The sequence below is a fragment of the Platichthys flesus genome, chromosome 15 (genome assembly GCF_949316205.1).
Source record: "Platichthys flesus chromosome 15, fPlaFle2.1, whole genome shotgun sequence".
Classification (NCBI taxonomy): domain Eukaryota; kingdom Metazoa; phylum Chordata; class Actinopteri; order Pleuronectiformes; family Pleuronectidae; genus Platichthys; species Platichthys flesus.
The window spans coordinates 18,791,110-18,812,990 of record NC_084959.1 but is presented as its reverse complement, the minus strand read 5'-3'; the positions used below and the strand labels follow the sequence as shown (position 1 = coordinate 18,812,990).

Genomic DNA, 21,881 nt, shown 5'->3' with positions numbered 1-21,881 from the left:
GACTGAGTTTGATTGACTGAAATACTAGATATTATTGGTTGGGGCCAGCGAAATTTCTTTTAGGTGTATGGAAAACGTCTCTCATAACCTTAAATTAATATAATTTAGAATCCAACAAATTAAATCAAATGTCTTTTTCATTATTCTTGAACACCTTGGAGATGTCTATAATACTGACATGGATGGTTATACTATCTCTATCTACTATATGCAGTATATAATTTATCTGCACTGAAGGATGAGGCCAGTACCTCATGTAAACCGAATAAAATTGCACAGTCAGACATACTGAACTTATATTCCCTGATACAAACACAAAAACAGATTTGTTTCTGCTGATGAAAAAGCCGATCTTGAATTCTCTTAAGGACGTGACCAATTTCTGATACAGGCAACACAAACGAGTAGACTGAGTAAATGTCTCTCCCTGCTGCTCCCTCTCAGACAGCAGGGCCTCAGGTGAGGACAGCTGTCACCCTGATCTACAGCTCCCGGCAGCCTCAGTAATGTAGACCAAATTGCCTGAGTTGCTGGAAATGACGCAGTCATTGTGGAGGAAATTGGAAATCAATTGTTGTCATCACTGAACATAGCTTCCGTCTTTTAACAGAGACAGGGCTCAAAAACCTGTTTGTGTAGGCTACAGCGAGTCTGACAAAGACTCTGTTACGTAGGAAAATGGAGTTGGACAGCAGCAAGATGAATAAATGAGAAAGCAAAGAGCTGGAAGTAATGCTGGGAGTTTAGACAAATATCTTAGCATCATATTTGAATATGCATACTGAACGTATACACATATTACACATGAATATGAATGACACATTTATGATTATTTTCAATGCCTGTGAAGTTGTACATCCTGCATAACCTTGAGGAAACATCTGAACTCTTGAATATGTAGTATTGTATAGAACAATACAGCAACTCTCTGTTGTTCTGATATTCTGTCCTCTGGGTTCTAAGAACTTCTCAGGAAAGACTTTCCTTAACATACTGGCAGAACACTTGTGCCGAGACTGAGGTTTGTTTCCTGGAGCTCATCTTCACATTGTTTAAAACTTGATTAATTTCCTCAACGACAATTCCACTGTCCCACGCAGAGGGTGGAATCAATGCAGGCAACGACGGTGTGTTGAGCTGTAACTCAAGGAAGGAGCTCTTCTGTGGACACAGCAAGTGTTGATATACTGTATGTAAATCATGTAGGTCATAACATGAGGCATGACACAGTACAGTGCTTCTGCTTGCTGAGGGCTTGATAACGATGATCCCAAGGGTGCCAGGGCTCAATAAGACGCAATCAGCAAAAGCGGCACGCCCTGCTCCGCTCTCCTCCATCTTCCCACAAGGCACTGCTCCGAGTCAGCCCCCATCCATTATGCATCAAAACCTCATAACAAATATCCTCAAATAGAACAGTGTGTCAGACGTGATGAAGAACAATCGACCAGGGGGAGGGAATCAAAGCACCAAAATTCCCAGGATGAAAAATACTCCACTTTGCTCTGTGATGTCGTTCTTTGTTTTCCTTTGTTTGTGTTGTTATTCAAGTTGTATGTTCATGTCTCCCTTGGGATGCTTGCCAAGGCGCAAGCCATCCATCATCCTAATTGGTTGTGTTTAGAGTGCAACAGTTATGTTTGATAGAGCAGCTTTTCCACTCCTTCTGGTCAGAACAAAGCTGCAGTTTTGCTATCAAAGACGGATAGCTATGTTAATGGTTAGAGCCACAGATGTGATTATCGCAGCCTTGTCTGGTCATCTGAAAGTTTTCTGCCTCAGTGTGTTCAGCTGTTGTCATCTAGCATCTTAATCTCTATATGCCTGGAGCATATTCATATTCAGCTGAATGGAAGTCAGTAGTCGCTGTGTCTGGTTCTACTTGAGTTAAGATGTTACAGAGTATTGATAACCAAAAAAGAAAGAGAACTCAAAGGGTGGCTGATGTTCTCTAAGAAATCAGTTCCACTACCATTTAAAAAATAAGATAAAGTCACAGTAAGTTATTTGATAAAAAATTGTATTTGAGTAGAAAAGAATGGACTGCAAGAATTGTGTGGTTAATAAACATAACAAAAGCAAACATTGATTCCTGCCACAGGAATAAAGTCAGATTGCACAAGTGTTCACGTAATCAATGAGCCACACTTGAATCTGCAACAATGGTTAATCAAAATAGTATTTGTTTGCATAAAAAACGCTTTAAGGGCAAAAAAGCCTGCCTAATGTAGATTTTTTTGAATGCATACATTTAATATACAAGATCTTGCTGCAGAGTTTAAGATTCAGCTGTGATTGTATGAATCATAAACACACATTTACACATTTGTTTGATAGATTTTTTTCATATAAAAACAAAACCTAGATAAATATATAAATCAACAAATGTAATTCAACATTTCATATAACTGAATGCATATGAGGGTATTTAGTACAATGTCAGTTGAGTGACATTCTTGAACTCCTTGTAGAAACTCTGAGGTAGACTGTACTTATTAGGGTTTACAGCGAAGGACAAAACCAGCTCCTGGTGATATATTGGACAGCAAGGAACTATGGGAAATCCATCTTTGTCAGTCTACTACTTTACATGATAAAAGTATTTCTCATAATGGCCCATTTGTCACTCCATCTAATCTCCTCACATCTTCCATTTCCTCCCACCCTCTCCTGTCACATGGACATTTAATGACACTGACCAACCATCATTCATATTAATGTGTATTATCAGAGAATTCACATCACTTTTTACAACCTGACCGACTCTCATTTGCTCATTAACATTTTAGAATCATGCAGGTTTTCGAAAAGTTTCATACAAAGTTTGCTAACTTCTTTGAACTTTGAACTGGACTTAAATCAGGGCAATGCAAATTTGTAAGTATCCTCAATATAAAAATTCAGCGTAGGTTGTCTGATGACTGAAAAGAACAATAGTATGTTAACATTTATCTGTGGTTATGTGACCTGAGACCAGTTCTTGTAGACTTAGGTCAGTAATTTAATACCATTGCCATTGTCATTGGTTCTGACCATCTAGCCAAAGTGTTGCGGTCAGAAAAAAGCCAAGTACATATTAAGACTGAAATTCTGTCTTACTTCTCCTCTATAGAAAAAGAAGACATGGTCAATACAATGGTGATAGAACTCACGTCATCCACGTTTTGACAGACCACACAAACAACCGAACAGCACAGTGCTGAACCAATCAGGTGGCGGTAATAGAGTTTCAGCACACGTGCTAAGGTTTTGGATACCGCAGCCTTGCACATTATTACGTCAGGAGTGGGAGCAAGAGAAAAGAGAAGATGACGACAGAAAATGTTAATACAAACTTGAGCGTGCACTGCATTTGTGTCGAAAGCCTGCTCCCACAAAGACAATTAATACCACTAATCCTAATTACCGTCTGAAGCAAAAATCTATATTTTAGAAATCTAAAATATAGATTTTATTTATATCATGATATATATTGATATTGACTGATAGGAACTAAACTATTGTGATAAGATTGACTGAAATGTTGATCAATTGTCATTGTCCTTTCAAATAAACTAATTAATATACAAGTAAATAAGCAATAAAAAAAAGAGACCGTGCCTCATATTCTGTCAACTACCAACATTAAGTGTTTACTTCTTTTAACCATGTCCACAGTCATTATTTCCAGCCATATCCACGTCACCTCCTATGAAGCCTTTTTGTTAAAGTTGTATAATGGTCTTTGAATGCACTGCTAAGCAGGCACATGGTGCCAAGTTCTGTCTTTTTTATGTTTTGACTGGCGTATCACTGGGCTTAGCAGTGGGTATCAGACTGTGACGCCTTAAATCTACAAAAACCCCTGAGATGTGACACCAAATTCTCTAGCCCTGACCTAATGCATCTTTAAGCCGCCTTGAGTCCAATCATCACCGGAACGAGGACCGGCCCTTACATCTGCATTACATTTGGTGAGGTTAAACACTGGTTGCTCCACAAGGCTCATCCACTTCACATTAATCATTTTATCATACAGCTCTATCTTTAGCCTCAGATCAGGAACCCTTGTTGAATCAGAAACTTTTCATTACAGGAATAATGTCTCTTGACCAGACTGATCTGACATTGTTTTAGCTATATCACATAAGATATACTAACTAAAAAGTCTTCTATGTCAAGCTAATCAGCACTTTATACCATATTGAGCCCCTTTTAAGCAGAGGCCCACCAAATACCATTGAGAATATCCCTTGTTATGCCACCTTTGTGTGTTTACACTGAATCAAACAAGCCAGCATATTGCCCCCCCACTAAGTTTGTACATAGTATGGCATGCAATTCTAGAATCAAAGGCGTGTAGTGTACCGTTGAAACATCAGCATTCTGTCGCACCATGTAGGCTCTCTCTATTCTTGTCATTGATTCAGATCTGTAACTACTTACCTGCTGTTGTTCATTTTCGTTCTAACTGCAAAAAAGCAGAACAACAATCCCACCACCAGTCCTTCTTCACAACCTTAATACAAAATGCTGTGGTGCAAAATACCCACCTTGACAAAAATAAAGTATACACTATGAATTCGTCAGCTAATAACTAGCTATCAACAGTGACGAACGTCATGATCCTGATACAGGTGCTAGATCAGAAAATGCTCATGCTGGTTTAAATTATGATGGTATTTGGCTAGACTTCTATCACACTCTACTTAAAAATAGGATTAAAACATGCCTTTCTCATCAGTAATGCAGAAAATACCAAATTCCTGGTATTGTACCCACTCACAGAGTTCATCTATCTATTCATCCTTTACTTTTGCTCATATTATTTCATTAATCTGTGACTGGTAGCAAAGCATAACAAACATTTAATTTCTTCATTCAACCACTGTAACACATAAAAGTAGCGGTCCTCATTAGTGTGTATCACACATGCAAAGCAGGACATCTGGAAACCCACAGCAGTTCAGCCACTTCAGGGTGACAGGTGTGAATAAAAATGCACATATAAAACAGAGAGATGGAGGTTTAAGTCAAACTGAAGTCCTCAGGATCGAGCTCTGACTTTTCTTCCCGCCCACCATCACACACACACACACACTGGTGATCCTACCTTTCCAGGCCATCCTCCATCTGCTTGGCCTTCTCGGTGGCTACAGCAGCATATGTCAGGAGAGCTGAATCAAGCTTTCTGGGTCAGCCTTTCATTTCATCCTTTGATGGGCCTAACTGTCTCTACAGAAGGTGTATAGCACATACACCTGTTCATATGTGCACTTAATATGAATATTTAATTGTAACATTGTGACTGAGCTTCAAATTTTGTATTTTTCTAAAGGAATTGGGAAATAACGCACCTTGAACACCTCAGCCAACCAGTGTGGTTTCCGTCTATATAATGTATTCCTTCAGACTCATACAAGGTCGCCATAACCTTTGACAACTGAAATCAAATCAGTAAATCTTTGAGTCAAAGTGAAAACTGAGAAAAAGTTGAAGAAATTCCCTCAAAGTAATCTTGAGTTATAACATTCAAGATAAACGTTGTTTTTACTGGCAGAAGCAATATCGTCGTAAAGTTCACTGAAAAAGTTGTATTAACTCATTATCTACTCACCACTATGCTGATGGAGGTACATTCACGTAATGACATGTGGCAGAAGCCTCAGTATCCATGATTGAAACACCACCACCATTTCATGTGAAGGCAGGAACATTACTCAATATACCAAACAACTGTAACCTCATTAAAACCAACAAACCAAAGGCGATAACAAGTCTTGCAAACTCCTGACTATGATGGAGGGCTCCATTTTAAGAATCAAAGAACAAGGCAAATGCATTAGATGCATGTCCAAATTCACTTTTGCTACTTGGGTGTGCTCTGGGTATAACATACAATAAATTCACCAAAGTACCATCTCCCATCCCCTGTCAGGAGTCAAGATAGGCGTGCTTACACCTTGGTGGATTGCTTTAGCAATACATTTGCATTGAGCTTGGTGCCACTACCTAATGGATGTAAGGAAGTGCCCCGAGTCCAATCAGAAGTGTCTTGAAGTAGTAACGTCTTCTTATAATCTCTCAATAATCCTTCACTCAAGGCAGCATGAAATTCACTGTCCTCCCTGGGGGGGGGGGGGGGGGATACAGACCTACTCGGCCTATCAGCTCAGTGCAATGATGGAAAGCACCATCTGATTTACCATCACAGCTAATTTTAAACTCAAGTGTGCTAATTAAATCAAGGAGCCACCTGGCGTATGACGTGCTGAGTTTGTGTGTGTGCGTGTGCGTTTGTGTGTGTGTGTGTTCTACCAGAGCTGAAGTCCACTTCTGTTTATGCAGACGTTCCAGATTATATTACAGTTTTACTTTGTCCATATGTACCAGCAGGCTGTCTGTTGTGTCATTCAAAGCAACTGTTAACACAAGAGCCTGGACCGCCCGGGTGTCCTGTGCTCTTCATAATCACGACCATTTGAAAATGTCAGGCTCCCTTGTTAGCAATTCAAACAGGCAAAGAGGCAATTATGCCATTTTCATGTTTCCACCGAGGCCTCGCTGCCTCTGACACAACCCTGACACCGCGCTCCTGTGTTTTAATACGGCCGACAGGAACATTACATTCCTCAGACGCTATGAGAAACTAACCAAGCCACATTAATGTCCCCCCACCAGCATCCATTCCCAACGCCCCCCTCTCCAATCTCTCTCAATCACCCTTATCTCCCTTTCGCCAGCACTCACCTCCTCTTTCATTTCCGAGACAGTCTATCATTTGGGCAACATGGCAGCGTGATTGTGGCTTCTCGCTGGGGGGAAGAGCCGAATGCTATCATCACTCCAGGGCCATAATCAATAGTGTCAGTAATGGTGATGGCAGGAGGAGAACAGTGGATTGCTGCAGGGTCCTCGGAGATCATATTGGAGGGCTTTGTCTTTTCTCTGGCTCTCCCCAAAGTCCAGTTGAATTATTCTGCAGGCATTCCTACAGACAGCATCACTCCGCTGAGGGCTGCAGCAAGAGAAACACAATTCTTTTTATAAAGGGTATGTTGCCTGTTGAAAGGTCTCCAAACATATAGTTACTGGCAAGGGTCTGCTAGAGTAGGGATCAGCTGAGTCAAATAGAAAGCTTGTAGAGACTGTCTCCTACAGCACTGAACTTAATCAGTGTCAATTTATGGGATTTATGTAAATGGATGGATTTGTATTTATATAGCGCTTTTCTAATCTTGATGACCACTCAAAGCGCTTTACACTACAGTTTCACAATCACCCAACCACACACACATTCATACAGGGCCAGCACCTTGTTATTCTATGGGGGCCATTCAGGGTTCAGCATCTTGCCCAAGGACACTTCGGCATGCGGATTGTTCAGACTGGGGATCGAACCGCTGACCTTCAGGTTGGAGGACGACCACTCTACCACTCAGCCACAGCTGTGATGAATGAGTCTAATACCTTCGACATTATTCAGAAAAAATCTAAAAACCTGTGGTTATTTGTTTCCCCTTTGCAAATCTGTGAGTGAGAAAACCAAGGATTTGTTTATAAAATGTAAATAACAGTTTTATGATGAGGGTCAGACTCTTCCACAGGATGCATTGTTGGAGACAAAAAGTCTAATACTGGGCCAGATGCTATGTCTAGACTTCTTTTCCAAAACATATACTTTGCTATTGCTGGAAACTCAATAGTTGGTCAAAAGAATTCAATGCAGTAGTGTTTATCTTTTTCAAGTTGTAAACCCGAGCTGGCTCCGGAACCCAACTGAAGACTGAGCTTCAAACCCTCTGCTTGTATGCTCATCCTCGTCTTGGCTGTTGCCCATTCAACCAATCAGGAGGGGGAATCTCTCCTTCTCCTGATTGGTTCAAAACTTCTGATTCGCCCAGACACCTAATTGTGTCATACATTCCCAAGTTGACTCTGGCTCCCCCTACAGTTACGTAATGGGTTGATTCTAAGGGTGTATTAAAGATGGGGTTGTTGGTCCCCCATGGCGACCGTCACGGCAGTGACGGCCCCGTTTACACGTGTAATCATTACAAATGTTAACTGTATGTGTTGCATGTCTGTTGTCCGGGTCCGTATACCGTGTTTATGTTTGTTAACCCGTCCATTTTTCATCCAAACTTCCGTGCATAGTGCAAAAGCTGCCTTCAACCATTACACCACTACAGTTTAAATACCTTTGTACCCGTCGGTTGATTGTTAAAAATTCCCATCTTACACCTTCATCTCCAAGTCCTCCTGAGAGTTTTTTCCACCGAGCTCTACCGCTCATATACATCCTACCTTTAACAGACACCATTATGAATCTTGAAGTTTTGGAGTCCTCTGATTCAGCCCTTACTCGATTTAGAATGTCCTGTCTTCAGACTCCATTAGAATCAGGCGACATCTCTGCATTTTTTTAAATGATTACATTTCCACACACTTAATTGAGGTTACAAAAACAATCATTCCAGTAAGGGTGCATCAATTATAACATTTCTTCATGCTGGATATATGGTGTTGTCTTGTGAAAGCATAAAGTTGCCACTAGAAATCAGTTTTTGTAAACTTGCCTTGGTAGTTGACTCTTGAATCGCAGTTTGTTGGTGAAAAAAATGTTGTAGAGTCTGTAAATTAGCCACCATCCTCTGAGCCGTAGCCGCCCATTCTTGCGTTGACTGCTTGCTAGCATAGTTAGCATACTTTGTAGCAAAGTGACGGCTGATGCTGTACTCCTTGAAAACTGCGACAGTTTCTCGGCATATCAGGCATACAGCCTCGATTGGCCTTCAGTGAGAATTGTCTCATTGTCCACTTTTCGTTTCCTTGATCCGCTCATTTTACAGAAGGGCTCACAGGGCAAAGCGAAAGAGTGAAGGGAGATCATGTGCTTTTTTCAGCCCTATAAACCACACTCCTCTTAATTTAGCTGACGATTTTACCCAAAGCGACTTACAATAAGTGCATTCAACCCTGAGGGTACAAACCCAGAACAACAAGCAAGAACCTACAATTTCTTCAAAAATTAAGTAAAACTACAAAGTGCAATAAGGGAGTGCCATTTAAGTGCTACTAAATTGTTAGTTTTCCCCAAAATTATTATTATTATTTTTTTTTTATTCATATTTGAAAGGTTCGGCGGGCCGGATTATAAAGCCCAACGGGCCGTGTTACTTTGCCCATGTCTGGTCTAGTGATATCAAAGAGCAACTAATTTACTAAATTCAAATCAGTCCTTACTATGCACTGCATCTTTAAATGTTCTTGACTCGTTCATCCAAGACAGTGGTTTGGGCTGAGGAAAGTGTATTGGCCTCTGCACAAATGGCCTCGTAACTTGCGTCCAGGAAGTTGCTCCACTTGTGAAATGGACACACTGCATTGTCCATCGCGAGGCACTTGCTGTCAAGAAAATGCCACTGCTCTTCGAGTCAGTTCCTCACCAGGCCACAACTACCCCTAACCAGCTTCGGGGGGGCCCAGCTTGCAAAGGCTTGAGAACCCCTGATCTAAACTATACATATTATTGTTTTCTTCACCCTAAAATGGGCCCTTTAAATTTAAATATTTTTATTTACATCAGGAGCGGCTACTCTTTACAGAGGCTGTTAGACAACATATTGACACACCCTGAGGACTCTGCACTCAAGTGAAACCTTTACTGTCATAGCCATGTAACCAGTTCACTGGCTTTTTGTACGACAATGCCACATATATGCTAGAGGAAAAATATTTTGTATTTTGACATTTTGACACATGTCCCTGAATGCAGCGTGAAGCTGCAGCAGGACATTTCAGGACTCAGGCGATTCAGTGGGAGTCAGTGAAGGATTTAAAAGCATTTTGTTGCAACTTGTCGTTCGTGCTTTAACAGGAGAGTTTGGCAGCAATGTGAACAATCACTATTTAGATCCACTGCGTGGATTGGCATTGTAATGACATGATCCAAGGAGGACAACCGGTTAGGTGAGCTTGTGATCTTTGATATGCATTTCCATTCACCTCATGTTCCTGTGGGTGGATTTTTTACCTGAGCAGTTTGCTGCGGATGTTTGCAGACGCACATTCCAAATACAAAAATGAGCAACTTCGACAAGGCCACATCGTTTCTGGGCGACTACGGGTCTTTCCAAATTCTTATAATTGTTCTGCTTGGATTAAGTGGGATTCCTTGCGGATACATGGGCGTGATCGTGGTTTTTGTATCGGATACACCCGAACACCACTGTAAAGTGTGGAGCAACTCCACGATCAACGGCGCGCACCTCGAGGCGCCCTTCCACGAGATCAGCAGCTGGATCGGACCTGACAGCTGTTCGCGGTACAAAGTGCGCGCCAACTGGACTGTGCCAGTGGAGCTGGGCAATGCCACAGAGGAGTGTGTGGACGGTTGGTTCTACAGCACTGAGAGATACACTGCCACCATAGTGTCTGAGGTATGTGTACATATCCTCTGAGTGGAGGGCTCTTCTCAGGGGCAGTTGGGACGATTCCAAGGGTCCAGCACAGACAGGGCCCCCTCAGTGAACACTATCAGTGTTTTTATTATTATTATTATTAGTTTGTTAATCTACTGTTATCTTTTAACAAGGTATTTGCTTTTAAAATGCCATGCCTTTGTGAGCTTTCTGGTGAGACTAATGTATGTCCTTGTTTAAAACTAGTCCTACATAATGCAGAATAAAAAAATCCTGCCTTCAGTCTTTAAGTACTTAGGTCCTCGGGATTAGGATCCTTCCTCCAACAGTTTTCAACCAGGATCCAGCCTTTTCTTTATTTTCCTGTTGTGGAGTCTTCATTTGTTAAAACCAACCTCCCTCTAGTTTTCCGTATAAGACCTCAGCAAACTAATTTCAAACACTCTGCATTTTCTTTTCAATAAATACCGGAGAACTTCCAAACTCTGTGTGTGTGCAGAATGAGTCTTATTATGAATCACATGATTGAAATTTCTTGGGTTTTCTGTAAACTTTTGGTTACAGCTGAACCTTTCTTTTGTTTTTTATTTTTTGGTAGTTTTGACTTTGTTGGTTTTTGGATTAGATTCGGATATGAATGTAAATAGATGAATATTTATTTTGTGGTTTCTATGAAATTTTTCTTGCTGTAGCCTGAATTAAACCTGTCCTCTCCTGTTGATTTGAAGTGGGACCTGGTGTGTGACAATGCATGGAAGGTCCCTTTTTCCACATCCCTATTTTTTGTTGGAGCCCTTTTTGGATCCTTTATTAGTGGCCACCTCTCAGACCGGTGAGTCCTTTTAATAACAACAAAAAATCATCACCACGCTTCCTTGGGTCCTGAGCAATACACCCTGTAGTGTGTCTGTGTATGTGTGGGATCAGTCGTCTTTTTTTATTGCTGAATTTTTTTGTTCCGCTCCAATCGTTTCTGGATGCCACGTAGAAAATGCAGAGGAGCTTCTTAAGGCCCTGACATGCATGTGGTAAATGTGGGTGCTGCACTGCCCTCGTTGTGTCATTCTGACATTTCACTGCAAGTCAAGTAACATTAATAAAAGCAACGTTAAAAGCTCTTTCTGGAACATCACAGTTGACATTGTACTTTTGCCTGGGCTCAACAATCCACCAGCAAAGTTTGAAGTCAATCTTATTGAAGGAGTTTTAAAAAAAGTCAAAATGCACACAGACAGAGATTACTCCTTTAGTAGATAGATTATAGGACCATATAGGAGCAGGGCATGCCAACGTTACAAATTAACAGCCAACCAAACAATCAGCAAAGGGTTTTTCTTAGAATCTGAATGATCAGACTTTCTGGCTCCTTTGTGATTACTGACCACCAGTTCCACTTTACTGACATTTAGGGTTGCAAAATTCTGGGAATATTCAAAGCTGGAAACGTTCCATGGGAATTAACGGGAATTAACGGGAAAAAACTGCACATTTTTTGGGTAATTTATACTAACTGTATTTACCTCGTCATATACAGACATAAGTATAAACATTTATTTTTTCATAGGCTGATTTGAGCCCTGAGGAAACTTTGGGCACTTATTTGCAAATGTTCACAGCCTTTCCTTCTACATTGGCTGGGGTGAAATGTCTCCACACATGAGATAGTGCACGTGGCATTGTTCTGTAGAATAAGATGAGAAAAAAGCTTGTAAAAAAACACTTATGCAATGCCAGAGATATAAATAGTTATCCAACCAATTGGAATCGCCTTTAAAAATATTTTACAATTGATGGATAAATGAATAGAAAGAGGCTAGATGAACAGGTGAACAATCCTCAATCAGCATGTTAATATATTTTCCCCAGTAGTATCATCGAAACTTACCTGACTATTCCTGCACACTACAGCAGGCCTCAATACCCCTGCTGTAGTGTGCAGGATGCTGGCAATTATCTGTGCATGTGATGGAGAAATGCACAGTGGAGGGTTGAAATTCAACGTGCAACGTGTGTTGACTTCCATACATCTTTAAAATAGAGTTTTGAATGATATTTTTATTGCTCAGTGTTTAGTTTGCCTATTATTATTTTTTCAAAATTCCCCAAATTCCCGAGCTCAATATTCCCATGGAAAGTTTCCGGACAGTTTCCGGAAATGTACCGGAAAGTTGCCACCCCTTTGCAACCCTTCTGACATTGCACCAGCTATATTCATGCTGCCCTGTGGTTTATGTGCATTGTGTTACAGGTTTGGCAGAAAGCCCGTGTTTTTCTTCACCTTGGTCTTCACCCCATTCATTACCTTGATCCAGGCCAACTCTGTCAACTGGTTCATGTTCTGTATCTTCAACTGTCTGAAAGGAGTTGGCACGATATCCAATTACATCACGTCGCTCATACTGGGTACATGCACTTCCACTGGTCTCACATCGTCCTGTGACAAAAGTTGAACTTTGAGCAGTGTGGCAGTGGTTTGTTTTTGCTCTGCCATTAGACAAGTAGTAGAAAGTCATTGACATAAAAATGCTTCACATACAAACACCACTGGCTACAGACAGCTTTAATTATTTTTCATGCTCCCATTAAAATACCAACCAATAGGATGAAGAAGGATGTTTTTTTGTGACCCTGTTGTTTTCTCTCATTAATGCCATGCTCTTGATCCTACTCTTGGTTAGGGGCCGAGATGCTGAGTGACTCTGCCAGAGTGAGCTACACTTTTCTGGGCCACAGTCTGGGTTATGGCCTTGGTTATGCTTTGTTGCCGCTCTTTGCCTACTTCATACGAGGCTGGAGGATGTTGCTGGTTGCTTCCGCCATTCCCGGCCTCCTGCTTTTTCCGACATGGTGGTAAGTCTCAGGGAATGTTGGCGAATGAATGTATTAACCCATGGAAAAAGCTCTGAGTGGATTCTCCAAGATAATGAAGAGAAGCAAAATCACAGACAGACACCAAAGGGTCGCAGTAGGAACTCAAGTGACTACAAAGAGATAAAGAACAACATCAAAAACACAACAACACTAAAAGAGATGACTTCTGATTTTATTTTTGGATTTCGGGAGTGTGCTTCTGTACGTTTTTTTTCACATCCTTCAGAACCAAGAATTCCTCCAACTGTACCACTGTTCAGAAAAACACTAGCTGATGGAATTCAAAGGAGATGCAATTATTGTCAGTACAGTCAAATAACTTCAGGGCACCCTTTGGGTGAAATGTGTAGGGGAGAGCGGGGTAATGTGAGACATTTTTTACATTTGCTCCCCTCTAGGCGAGCTAAAATGATATATCAGTAAAATTTACACATTTCCCATTAATTCAGGATGTTTCCTAGCAAAGGAAATGATCAGAATGTCTTCAAGACAAAGGGCAGTGAAAATTTAAAAAAAAAAGTGTTCTTGTGTCTCACTTTACCCCATCTTATTGGTAAAGTGAGACAGACCAGAGAAATGAAAGGGGTTAAGTGATCCACTTACTTTCCACTTTAAAACTACCATAACAACACATGTTGTAATAGTTAAAATCCTGACAGCTAGAGTGACAACCACACACTCCAAAACTAATATCGGACTAGTAACAGAATCATGGGGATTGGTCAATTAAGCACATTTATGATTATTATGATTCATGTGATATCTTATATCATATCCTGGCTTACCTGCACATTGTTTCTCTGTCCAATTGGAAGGGACAGGAATATTGTTTTTCTCTGCATATACAAATGCCAGTTCACGGCACTTAACTGGAGCAAGGCCATGGATCTGGTCAGCTAGTTGTTTCAAGTGTTTCGCAAGCTCCTCCTCCATCTCATCTGTGAATATTCTCTTTCCCCTAAGCTACTGCACCCCAGGCTACTGATTTTACTTTCCCTTTCTCTTTTTTCTTAATGAATCTTTGAGGGTTGTCTTTTCAATATTTCTATCCCTATCCAGCTTTTCTTAAGGATGTCTTTCCTTGCATGACCTCAGCAGTTGCACTCTCCATCTCTGTGAGGGGTGTTTGGCCCCAGGTTGTCCTGGTGTAATTTCTTGGCATGATGGCTTTCTACAATGTTTATGACATTAAAAATAAAACATATGCAATGTAATATTACACTAACATATGTTTAAGACTAAACTTAACTTGTGCTTCATGTCTCATTTCACCCCACAGCATTTGTCTCCCTTTACCCTACAGCCACCATTTTAGAAAAAACAACATCTCTTAGCAATTCAGGCTAATCTTCAGCTAGCATCAATCACATGGTTTTATTCGTGGAGGTTCATCAACATGTATGATATAAGTTTTTCTACCTGATTCAATTTGTTTTGACACAACAGTTGATTAAGTTCAAAGCAAGACAATTTACTTTTACATGCAATAAACACATTTTTGTGAAAAAACATACTTTCCACAGCACCAGCACCAACCTCTCTTTCATGGCAAGGAGGGAATGAAAGGGGCTTGAAAATATAATGGTCTTAGACCACAAATGTGTTCCGCTGCCTAGATACAGGGGGTGTCTCACATTACCCCGCTCTCCCCTATTAGTTAACCTGCATTAGTTTTCACTAAAGAGAGAGTTCACTGCGAAACAAATCCCTTTGGCCAGCTGAGCTTGCAAATAAGCTGTAGCAAATATACTATTTGGAGTGAGGAGTAAAGCTGCCTCCCATTCCTGCGTCTTCCTGTTGCTTTTTCAACATACAGTTTCAGTCTTTGTCAGTGTGAAACCTGTATATTCACATTCACATGGTCTGATTCCATACTGTATGAAAAAATCATATATAAAAGTCCCAAATTGTAATGCATGTTCAATGATCTCCTGTTGTCTCTCCTTTCAGGCTGATTCCTGAGTCTCCACGTTGGCTTTTGCAGAAAGGTCGGGTGGATGAAGCTGAGCTCGTCATACGCAATGCTGCAAAAAGGAACAGAGTCCCTGTCCCTGAGGTCTTATTCAAGGCTGGAGAGTGCTCAGAGCAAATGGTGCTGATTTCCCTCCAAAAATGTGAAAAGTCATTGTATTTTTAGTTTAAAGTTCAATCTGAACCTGTAAACAGGCTGTACTTTTTCTGTACTCAAGTAGACATTACACTGTGTGCTACATGATTGTTTTGTTTCCTTTTATGTACTGTACGTCTGTCAGCAGCCTGAAGAGAAAGCCCAGCAGACGTTCACATATATGGACCTGATACGCCCTCGTAACATGAGGAATATTACAATTCTAGGTGTTTTCATATGGTAATTTAAAGCTTTTCTTCATTTCAAATCTCTGTACTACACATGTATGATACACACGTTTTAAAAATTATTGTGACCAATGCCATTGGACAGTGTTTGCATCATTATTTACATAAGACACAGCGCTTGTTATTCGATTTTTTTAAATAACGAAGATATTGGTATTTGCACTGTTGTACTGCTGTGGTAATCAGTTTTTACAGATGTGAAAATAATTTAAAATTCCAAAGTCATATTATTTAAGCTGTAGCTTCTGAAAAGAACTTGCATGAATGGTAACAGTATGAGAACACTGGATTTTGGGTGAGGCAACTATGTTTTGAGTTTTTTTCTAAGTGTTATATGAGAAATTATTATTATTATTGTTGTTGATGAAGTTGTTGTTACTAAAACACTGCATACAAATTCCATTCTGATTATGTTTTTCTGCAGGATGTCTGTGGCCATGGTCTTTTATGGCCTCGCTCTCAATACTAGTAACTTGAATGGAAACATCTACCTCAACTGCTTCATCTATGCAGCCATCGACATTGTGATGTACATAGCCACTTGGCTGCTGGTGAACCGGGCTCCGAGACCCATTGTCCTCTTCTCCTCAATGATGTTTTGTGGCATCATGCTTCTGATCATCATGCTGGTTCCTGATGGTCTGTTCTGTATGCACTCTAAGTTCAACACTGATTCAATCTGGACTCTTTTCTTAATGTTTTCTTTCTTATTTTATCCTCAGACATGCATCTCATGTTTCAGGTGTTGGGCTTGCTGGGGCGGATAGGCGTGTCTGCTGCTTACAGCTTTATGTTCTTGTTCTTCCCTGAGCTGTTCCCCACTGTCGTCAGGACCATGGGACTAGGGGTCAACTCCACGGGTGCACGATTAGGCACCATCCTTTCTCCGTATGTGATTTACTTAGGTAAGTGTTTCTGAATTCAAACCAAAGTACTTTGAGAGAGAGAGGTTGGGATACACATGAGTGAACATACTTTATACCTAATACTTGTTACACATTCAGAGGAAAGTCCAATTAAACTGTCAATACCCAAAATATAGATAAATAATAATGTAATAAATGCAGACCATTTATATACAAAAACATAGATGGAGTAACAGCAACTGCAACTTAACTTAATCTAAAAATGTCCTTCTTGCCAAATCATGAATAAAGATTTTCTATGTGACACTACAGAATTTATAGACTCACATACAGCATATAATCTCACAAAGAACATTATGAATTTGGTTTCCTCCTACCTTTGCTGCAAGTACATTTTAATATTGTATTTACCACATTTAAGAGACAGGTGGGGCAGAGGGTTATCTTCTCTTTCATGGTCAAAAAATCCAAAAAGGTCATAACCATAAGTTTTATTAAAATTTACTTTGGCCTGACATATTTTCCATATTTGTTTCATATTTTGCATTGTCATTTAGTTTTCTGTGTGAAATGTGCTATCCGGAGGTTTAATTACATTTTTAGCATCAGAGCAATGTATCTTTCTGTCTACCCCAAAAGGATCAGATTCATGCGTATCTTTAATATGTCGCAGATATTTGGACTGGGAAAAACTCAGATTCAACTCATCCCATTAGTGATGGCTCTGTGCTAATGTACCAGTTAATAATGTATATTACACCAATGTTTGACATGTTTAAAATGTCAGCAGTAACAAAGGGCTATGGATGCAACCCATTGAAATAAACAGATCATTGACAAAGAGTGCCTGTTGTTCAAATTGCAGGAGTTTACAGCAAGATCCTGCCATACTTGATTTTCGGCACATTCAGCATCATGGCTGCTGTTTTTAGCATGTTGCTGCCGGACACCAGAAACCGCCAATTTCCGGACCTCATCAGCCAGGTCCAATCCATCAGAAGGTATGTGTGAAATATGAAATCAATTAAGGTGAAATCTTGTCACCTTAATTAGACTTTGTAGACCTCTTGCATGAGGAGCAGGTTGGCAGCAGCATTTTCAGTCCCAAAGATGTTGACCACATAGGGTGCAGAAATGTTTTAGACTAAACTGAATGATAGCGTGCTCACCAGATCTTGTTTCTGATTCGTCTGCCTCTTCTCTTGTTTTATTAAAGCTGCCACTGCTGCTGTTCAACGGAAACAGCTACAGCCCAGGCGCATACGACTGAAGGCTGTAATGTATAATAGTGCCTGCTGCTGAATGGAAATCACAAAGCACAAAATCTGCACGAAATCATAACAAAACTGGCTTACAGTCCAGCTGTACTTACAGTACAGTTTTTTGCCATTCACACTTTCTCTAAAACACATCACGTCCGCACAGCTATCAGGGGCAATTTGGGTTGAGTATCTTGAGCAGAGAAATTTAAGCATGCAGAATGTGGTAGACGGGGTCAAACTGCTGCATTTCTGGTCAGAGGATGACCCGCTCTATATCTCCTGAGACACAGACAGTACAGAAAGTATCGTCCAACCCATCCTGCTTTGTTGTTCTATCTGTTTTCTTTCAAATGCACCAGTCTTCTCACTCCCAACTTCTTTTATTTAAACTGTTAGGCCATCACTGGCATCAGGAGCACAAGCACCACTCACCCACTCAACTGATGCTGTAGTGTAATACAGCAATATCATCAGGTCACAGGTTCAAGGCGATAAGATGTAACAAGTCAAAAACCTTGTACTTGTTACTGTAGCAGCACTGAATAGGAGGGCATACCCTTGCTTCATGTTTGTTAGATATCTTCGGTTGTTATCGTGGTTAAGGTTATTAATTATGTTTAATGTCCGCTGGGTCTTGCTGTAGCGTGTGGGGACGTGATACTGAATTTCCCATAAATGAACCAACAACAACCTGTAAAATAGTGTTTCTTAGGTGATGGTGAAAGATTCTCTTTCCAAGCACCACCGAATAATCTGAATCATTTGATTATTTTGCCATATTGCTAAGATTTGTAACTGTTATGTACAATACATATACTTAAGTAACCCTTCATTCAAGTATATGTGGCTCTGTGGCAGCACCGCACCCTCCGACATGATCGTAAAGTTGGATCATCACCTCTCTCACATCATCTCAACATAAACTGAGCATTATACCAATTTCATGAAGATGGATTTATTACAGGACTGCTGATATCAGCAAAATGTTTTAAAATAGTAAGAAAACACATATTGTTTATTATTTACCTTCAGTGGTGAACAGTGTTGTTGGTAATAGAGTCATCACATAGCCTACTGCTACTGCACAGCTGACTGTCCACCTCTGAAACATCGCGAGATTATATCCCTCAACACATTGGGCGCGATGTCACAGACGGAGAGAAAAAAAACCCCACTGCCGACCTGTCACTGGTTTGTGAAAGCTCCCTCAGTGTCGAAATGCAAGGGGCTGGACTGACACAAACAAATCAGATACTGTTTCGTTCCTGATCCACCAATCAAAAGAGAAAAGAAATGCACCAGTTACGAAGAAGTCAAAGCTTCGCAAATATGATGAGAGCTATTTGCAGTTTGGTTTCACCGTCACTGATGACAGGGCATGAGCGTGGCCTCGTAGCTTGCGTCCAGCAAGTTGCTCCACTTGTGCAATGGACACACTGCATGGTCTATCGCGAGGCACTTGATGCCAAGAAGAGGCTACCGCTGTTCATGAAAATAATTAACCATATCAAAGCTGGTCCACTTAACTCCCGTTTGTTTGGGATCCTCTGCCAGGAGATGGGGTCAGGGCACGAACAGCTTTTAATGCATACTGAAGTTCACTGGCTCTCCAGAGGGTGGGTGTTACAACGGCTGTATGAGCTGTGAGAGGAGGTAAAGTTGTTTTGGAATGAAAGTCAACCAGATCTGGCGAAGCACCTGGATGATGCCATGTGGCTTGCCTCTCTCTCCTATTTGGTGGATATTTTTGACCGGCTGAATGGCCTTAACCGTTCTTTGCAAGGCCGAGGATCTAACGTTCTGCTCCTCGCTGATAGAGTGAATGTCTTCACGCAAAAAATTGCTCTCCAGCATGGTCGCATCAGTTCTGGAAACTGCGTCAAGTTTCCCAGCCTTGCAGACTTCATTGCCGATGCACGTGGCACTGATTTTCTTTGGCCTGGGTTCGGGATCCATTTCTCTGCTCAGCAGACGAACTGTCAATAGACATGGAAGAGCAGCTTATTGAGCTGAAGAGTGACAGTAGACTAAAGCATCTGTTTACCACCTCCCCTCTTTCTTCATTCTGGGTAGCAAGGATGCCGGAATACCTTCAGCTTTGCGGCATAGCCTTAAAAATGATCTTCCTTTTCGCATTGACTTATTTGTGCGAGGCAGGCTTTTCAAGACTGACTGCGCTCAAAACTAAATATTACAACCGCGCACAGATTGAGGATGACCTGAGGATATATTTGTCAAACATTGCCAAAAGAACTTTGCAAGTGAAAGCAGGCTCATGTTTCACATTGACAGACCTAAAGGATTTCAAAAGGATTTTTTAAGATCACAAGAGGCCCATAATAATAACAGTATCCTAATGATAGCAATAATAACACTTATTATTTCTATGATAATAGTAATATAATAATAATTGGTCGATTATCATTAATTATAATAATAATAATATAATGATGGTGATCATAATGATGATTAGTATAATAAGAAAGCATGCAGACTCACATAGCTGCTAATATTAATAGAATACTAATAGGCCTACTACTACTGATCATAATCATAATAATAATAAATAGTAAAATAGTAATAACAATTGTCTGTATGGGCTTAACAATAACAATAGCCTAAGCTTGAAATGTCAGGCCTATCAATAACAATATGCTATCTATCTATTTATCTATCTATCTATATATGGTGGTGGAGTTGAGGGAGGCAGCGGCGGGTGGGGGGGGGGGGGCAACTAACCCTATGCAGCTTTTGGGGGGCCCAGCTTGCAAAACTTTGAGAACCCCTGCTCTAGACTATAAAAAAATTAGAACTTATTCCATGGGTCGTTCCAGCAGAGATGAATTTTAAATGTGCTGCAATTTCCCAGTATCCCAGTTTCCAATTATCATTATAACTAATCGAAGCAGCTCTTTCCTCTTTACTTGGATAATCATTTATGTGCGGCCTGTACCCAATAAATTAATATAATATACAAATGATCACCTCAAAGCCTAACATTTTTCCCCAGGCAATGTAAACAAAGCAAACAATATGCATACATTTGTTCAGCAGAGGGAGGGAAGTCATACATGCCTAAGGTACTGGGCTGAGATCAGACTTTGAAAATGATTCCAAGTAGTAAAAAATGATGTTCTGGAACTAGACTGATGTTCAGAGAGGCCATAACTCCGCCAAGGCCAACAACCTTCCTCCCCAAGCATATTGGTTAAAAGACAGACCAACAAACAGCCACGAAAACATCAGCTCTTTGCCAACAGTAATTATTTTAAGTTATCATCAATGACATGGACTACCTGAACAAGATTCAGATATCTCTCCAATATAGAAAGGATTCAGAGGATACGGTGCAGATACGATCTATTCCAGTGCTACTGTTTATCTCAATGAGATTTCAGGCTCAATGTTTACCGTTAACTCTATATATTTCTATATCAAAGCTGTATTACATTAATGATATTGCAAACCATAGACATTTTTTCTCCAAATTCACATTCAACTTGCGGTGGGTAACTTTTCACATGGTGCGAGCAGAACCTCCTGCAGCTCAACACGACAAAGCCAAAGGAGCTGGTTGTGGACCTGAGGAGGGTCAGGACACCGATGACCCCTGTTTCCATCCAGGGGGTCATCACGGATATTGTGGAGGAATATAAATACCTGGGAGCGTTTAAAGACTCAAAGCTGGACTGGGCTAAGAACACAGATGCCCTCTACAAGAAGGGCTAGAGCCGTCTCTATTTCCTGAGGAGACTGAGGTCCTTCAACATCAGACTATGCTGAGGATGTTTCATGGAGCTATTGTAACAAGGACAATTTCCCCCTGGATCAATAAAGTATTTCTGATTCTGATTCTGACTTACTGTGAAGTAGCTGTCCTGTTAGTTGTCCCTGAGGTTGGCACTGACAACATTGAATCAAGAAAAGATGTCTATAATAAAGAAATTAAGGATAAAGTGTGATACAATGAACATTTCTCAAGAGATGTTTTCCACAGACACAGACATTTGAGGAATTAGAAGTTGGTAGATTAAATGTTATTTTATTACAATTTTCAGAAAATCTCTGCTTCTCATCATTGCATTGTGCACTTATGAATGTGCTCAACATACCTTGTAATATTA

General features: G+C 40.5%; 1 protein-coding gene across 1 annotated transcript; it reads left to right on the top strand.

Annotated features, from left to right (window-relative positions):
• The first annotated feature begins 10,064 nt into the window (after window positions 1-10,064).
• LOC133969868 (organic cation/carnitine transporter 2-like) lies at window positions 10,065-21,486 on the top strand. The gene is made up of 11 exons (XM_062406572.1): window positions 10,065-10,421; window positions 11,132-11,235; window positions 12,652-12,806; window positions 13,082-13,253; window positions 15,225-15,366; window positions 15,530-15,621; window positions 16,054-16,268; window positions 16,352-16,534; window positions 17,361-17,496; window positions 18,616-18,637; window positions 21,292-21,486. The coding sequence occupies exons 1-11, from the start codon at window positions 10,065-10,067 to the stop codon at window positions 21,484-21,486; spliced, it is 1,773 nt and encodes a 590-aa protein (XP_062262556.1).
• The last annotated feature ends 395 nt before the right edge of the window (window positions 21,487-21,881 follow it).

Bases quoted from the DNA above. Each gene is read 5' to 3' on its own strand.
- LOC133969868 (XM_062406572.1), top strand. From the start codon at position 10,065: ATGAGCAACTTCGACAAGGCCACATCGTTTCTGGGCGACTACGGGTCT. The intron at 16,269-16,351 runs GTCTGTTCTGTA...TTTTATCCTCAG, and splicing joins CATCATGCTGGTTCCTGATG to ACATGCATCTCATGTTTCAG. The intron at 17,497-18,615 runs GTATGTGTGAAA...GCTCTGTGGCAG, and splicing joins CAGGTCCAATCCATCAGAAG to CACCGCACCCTCCGACATGA.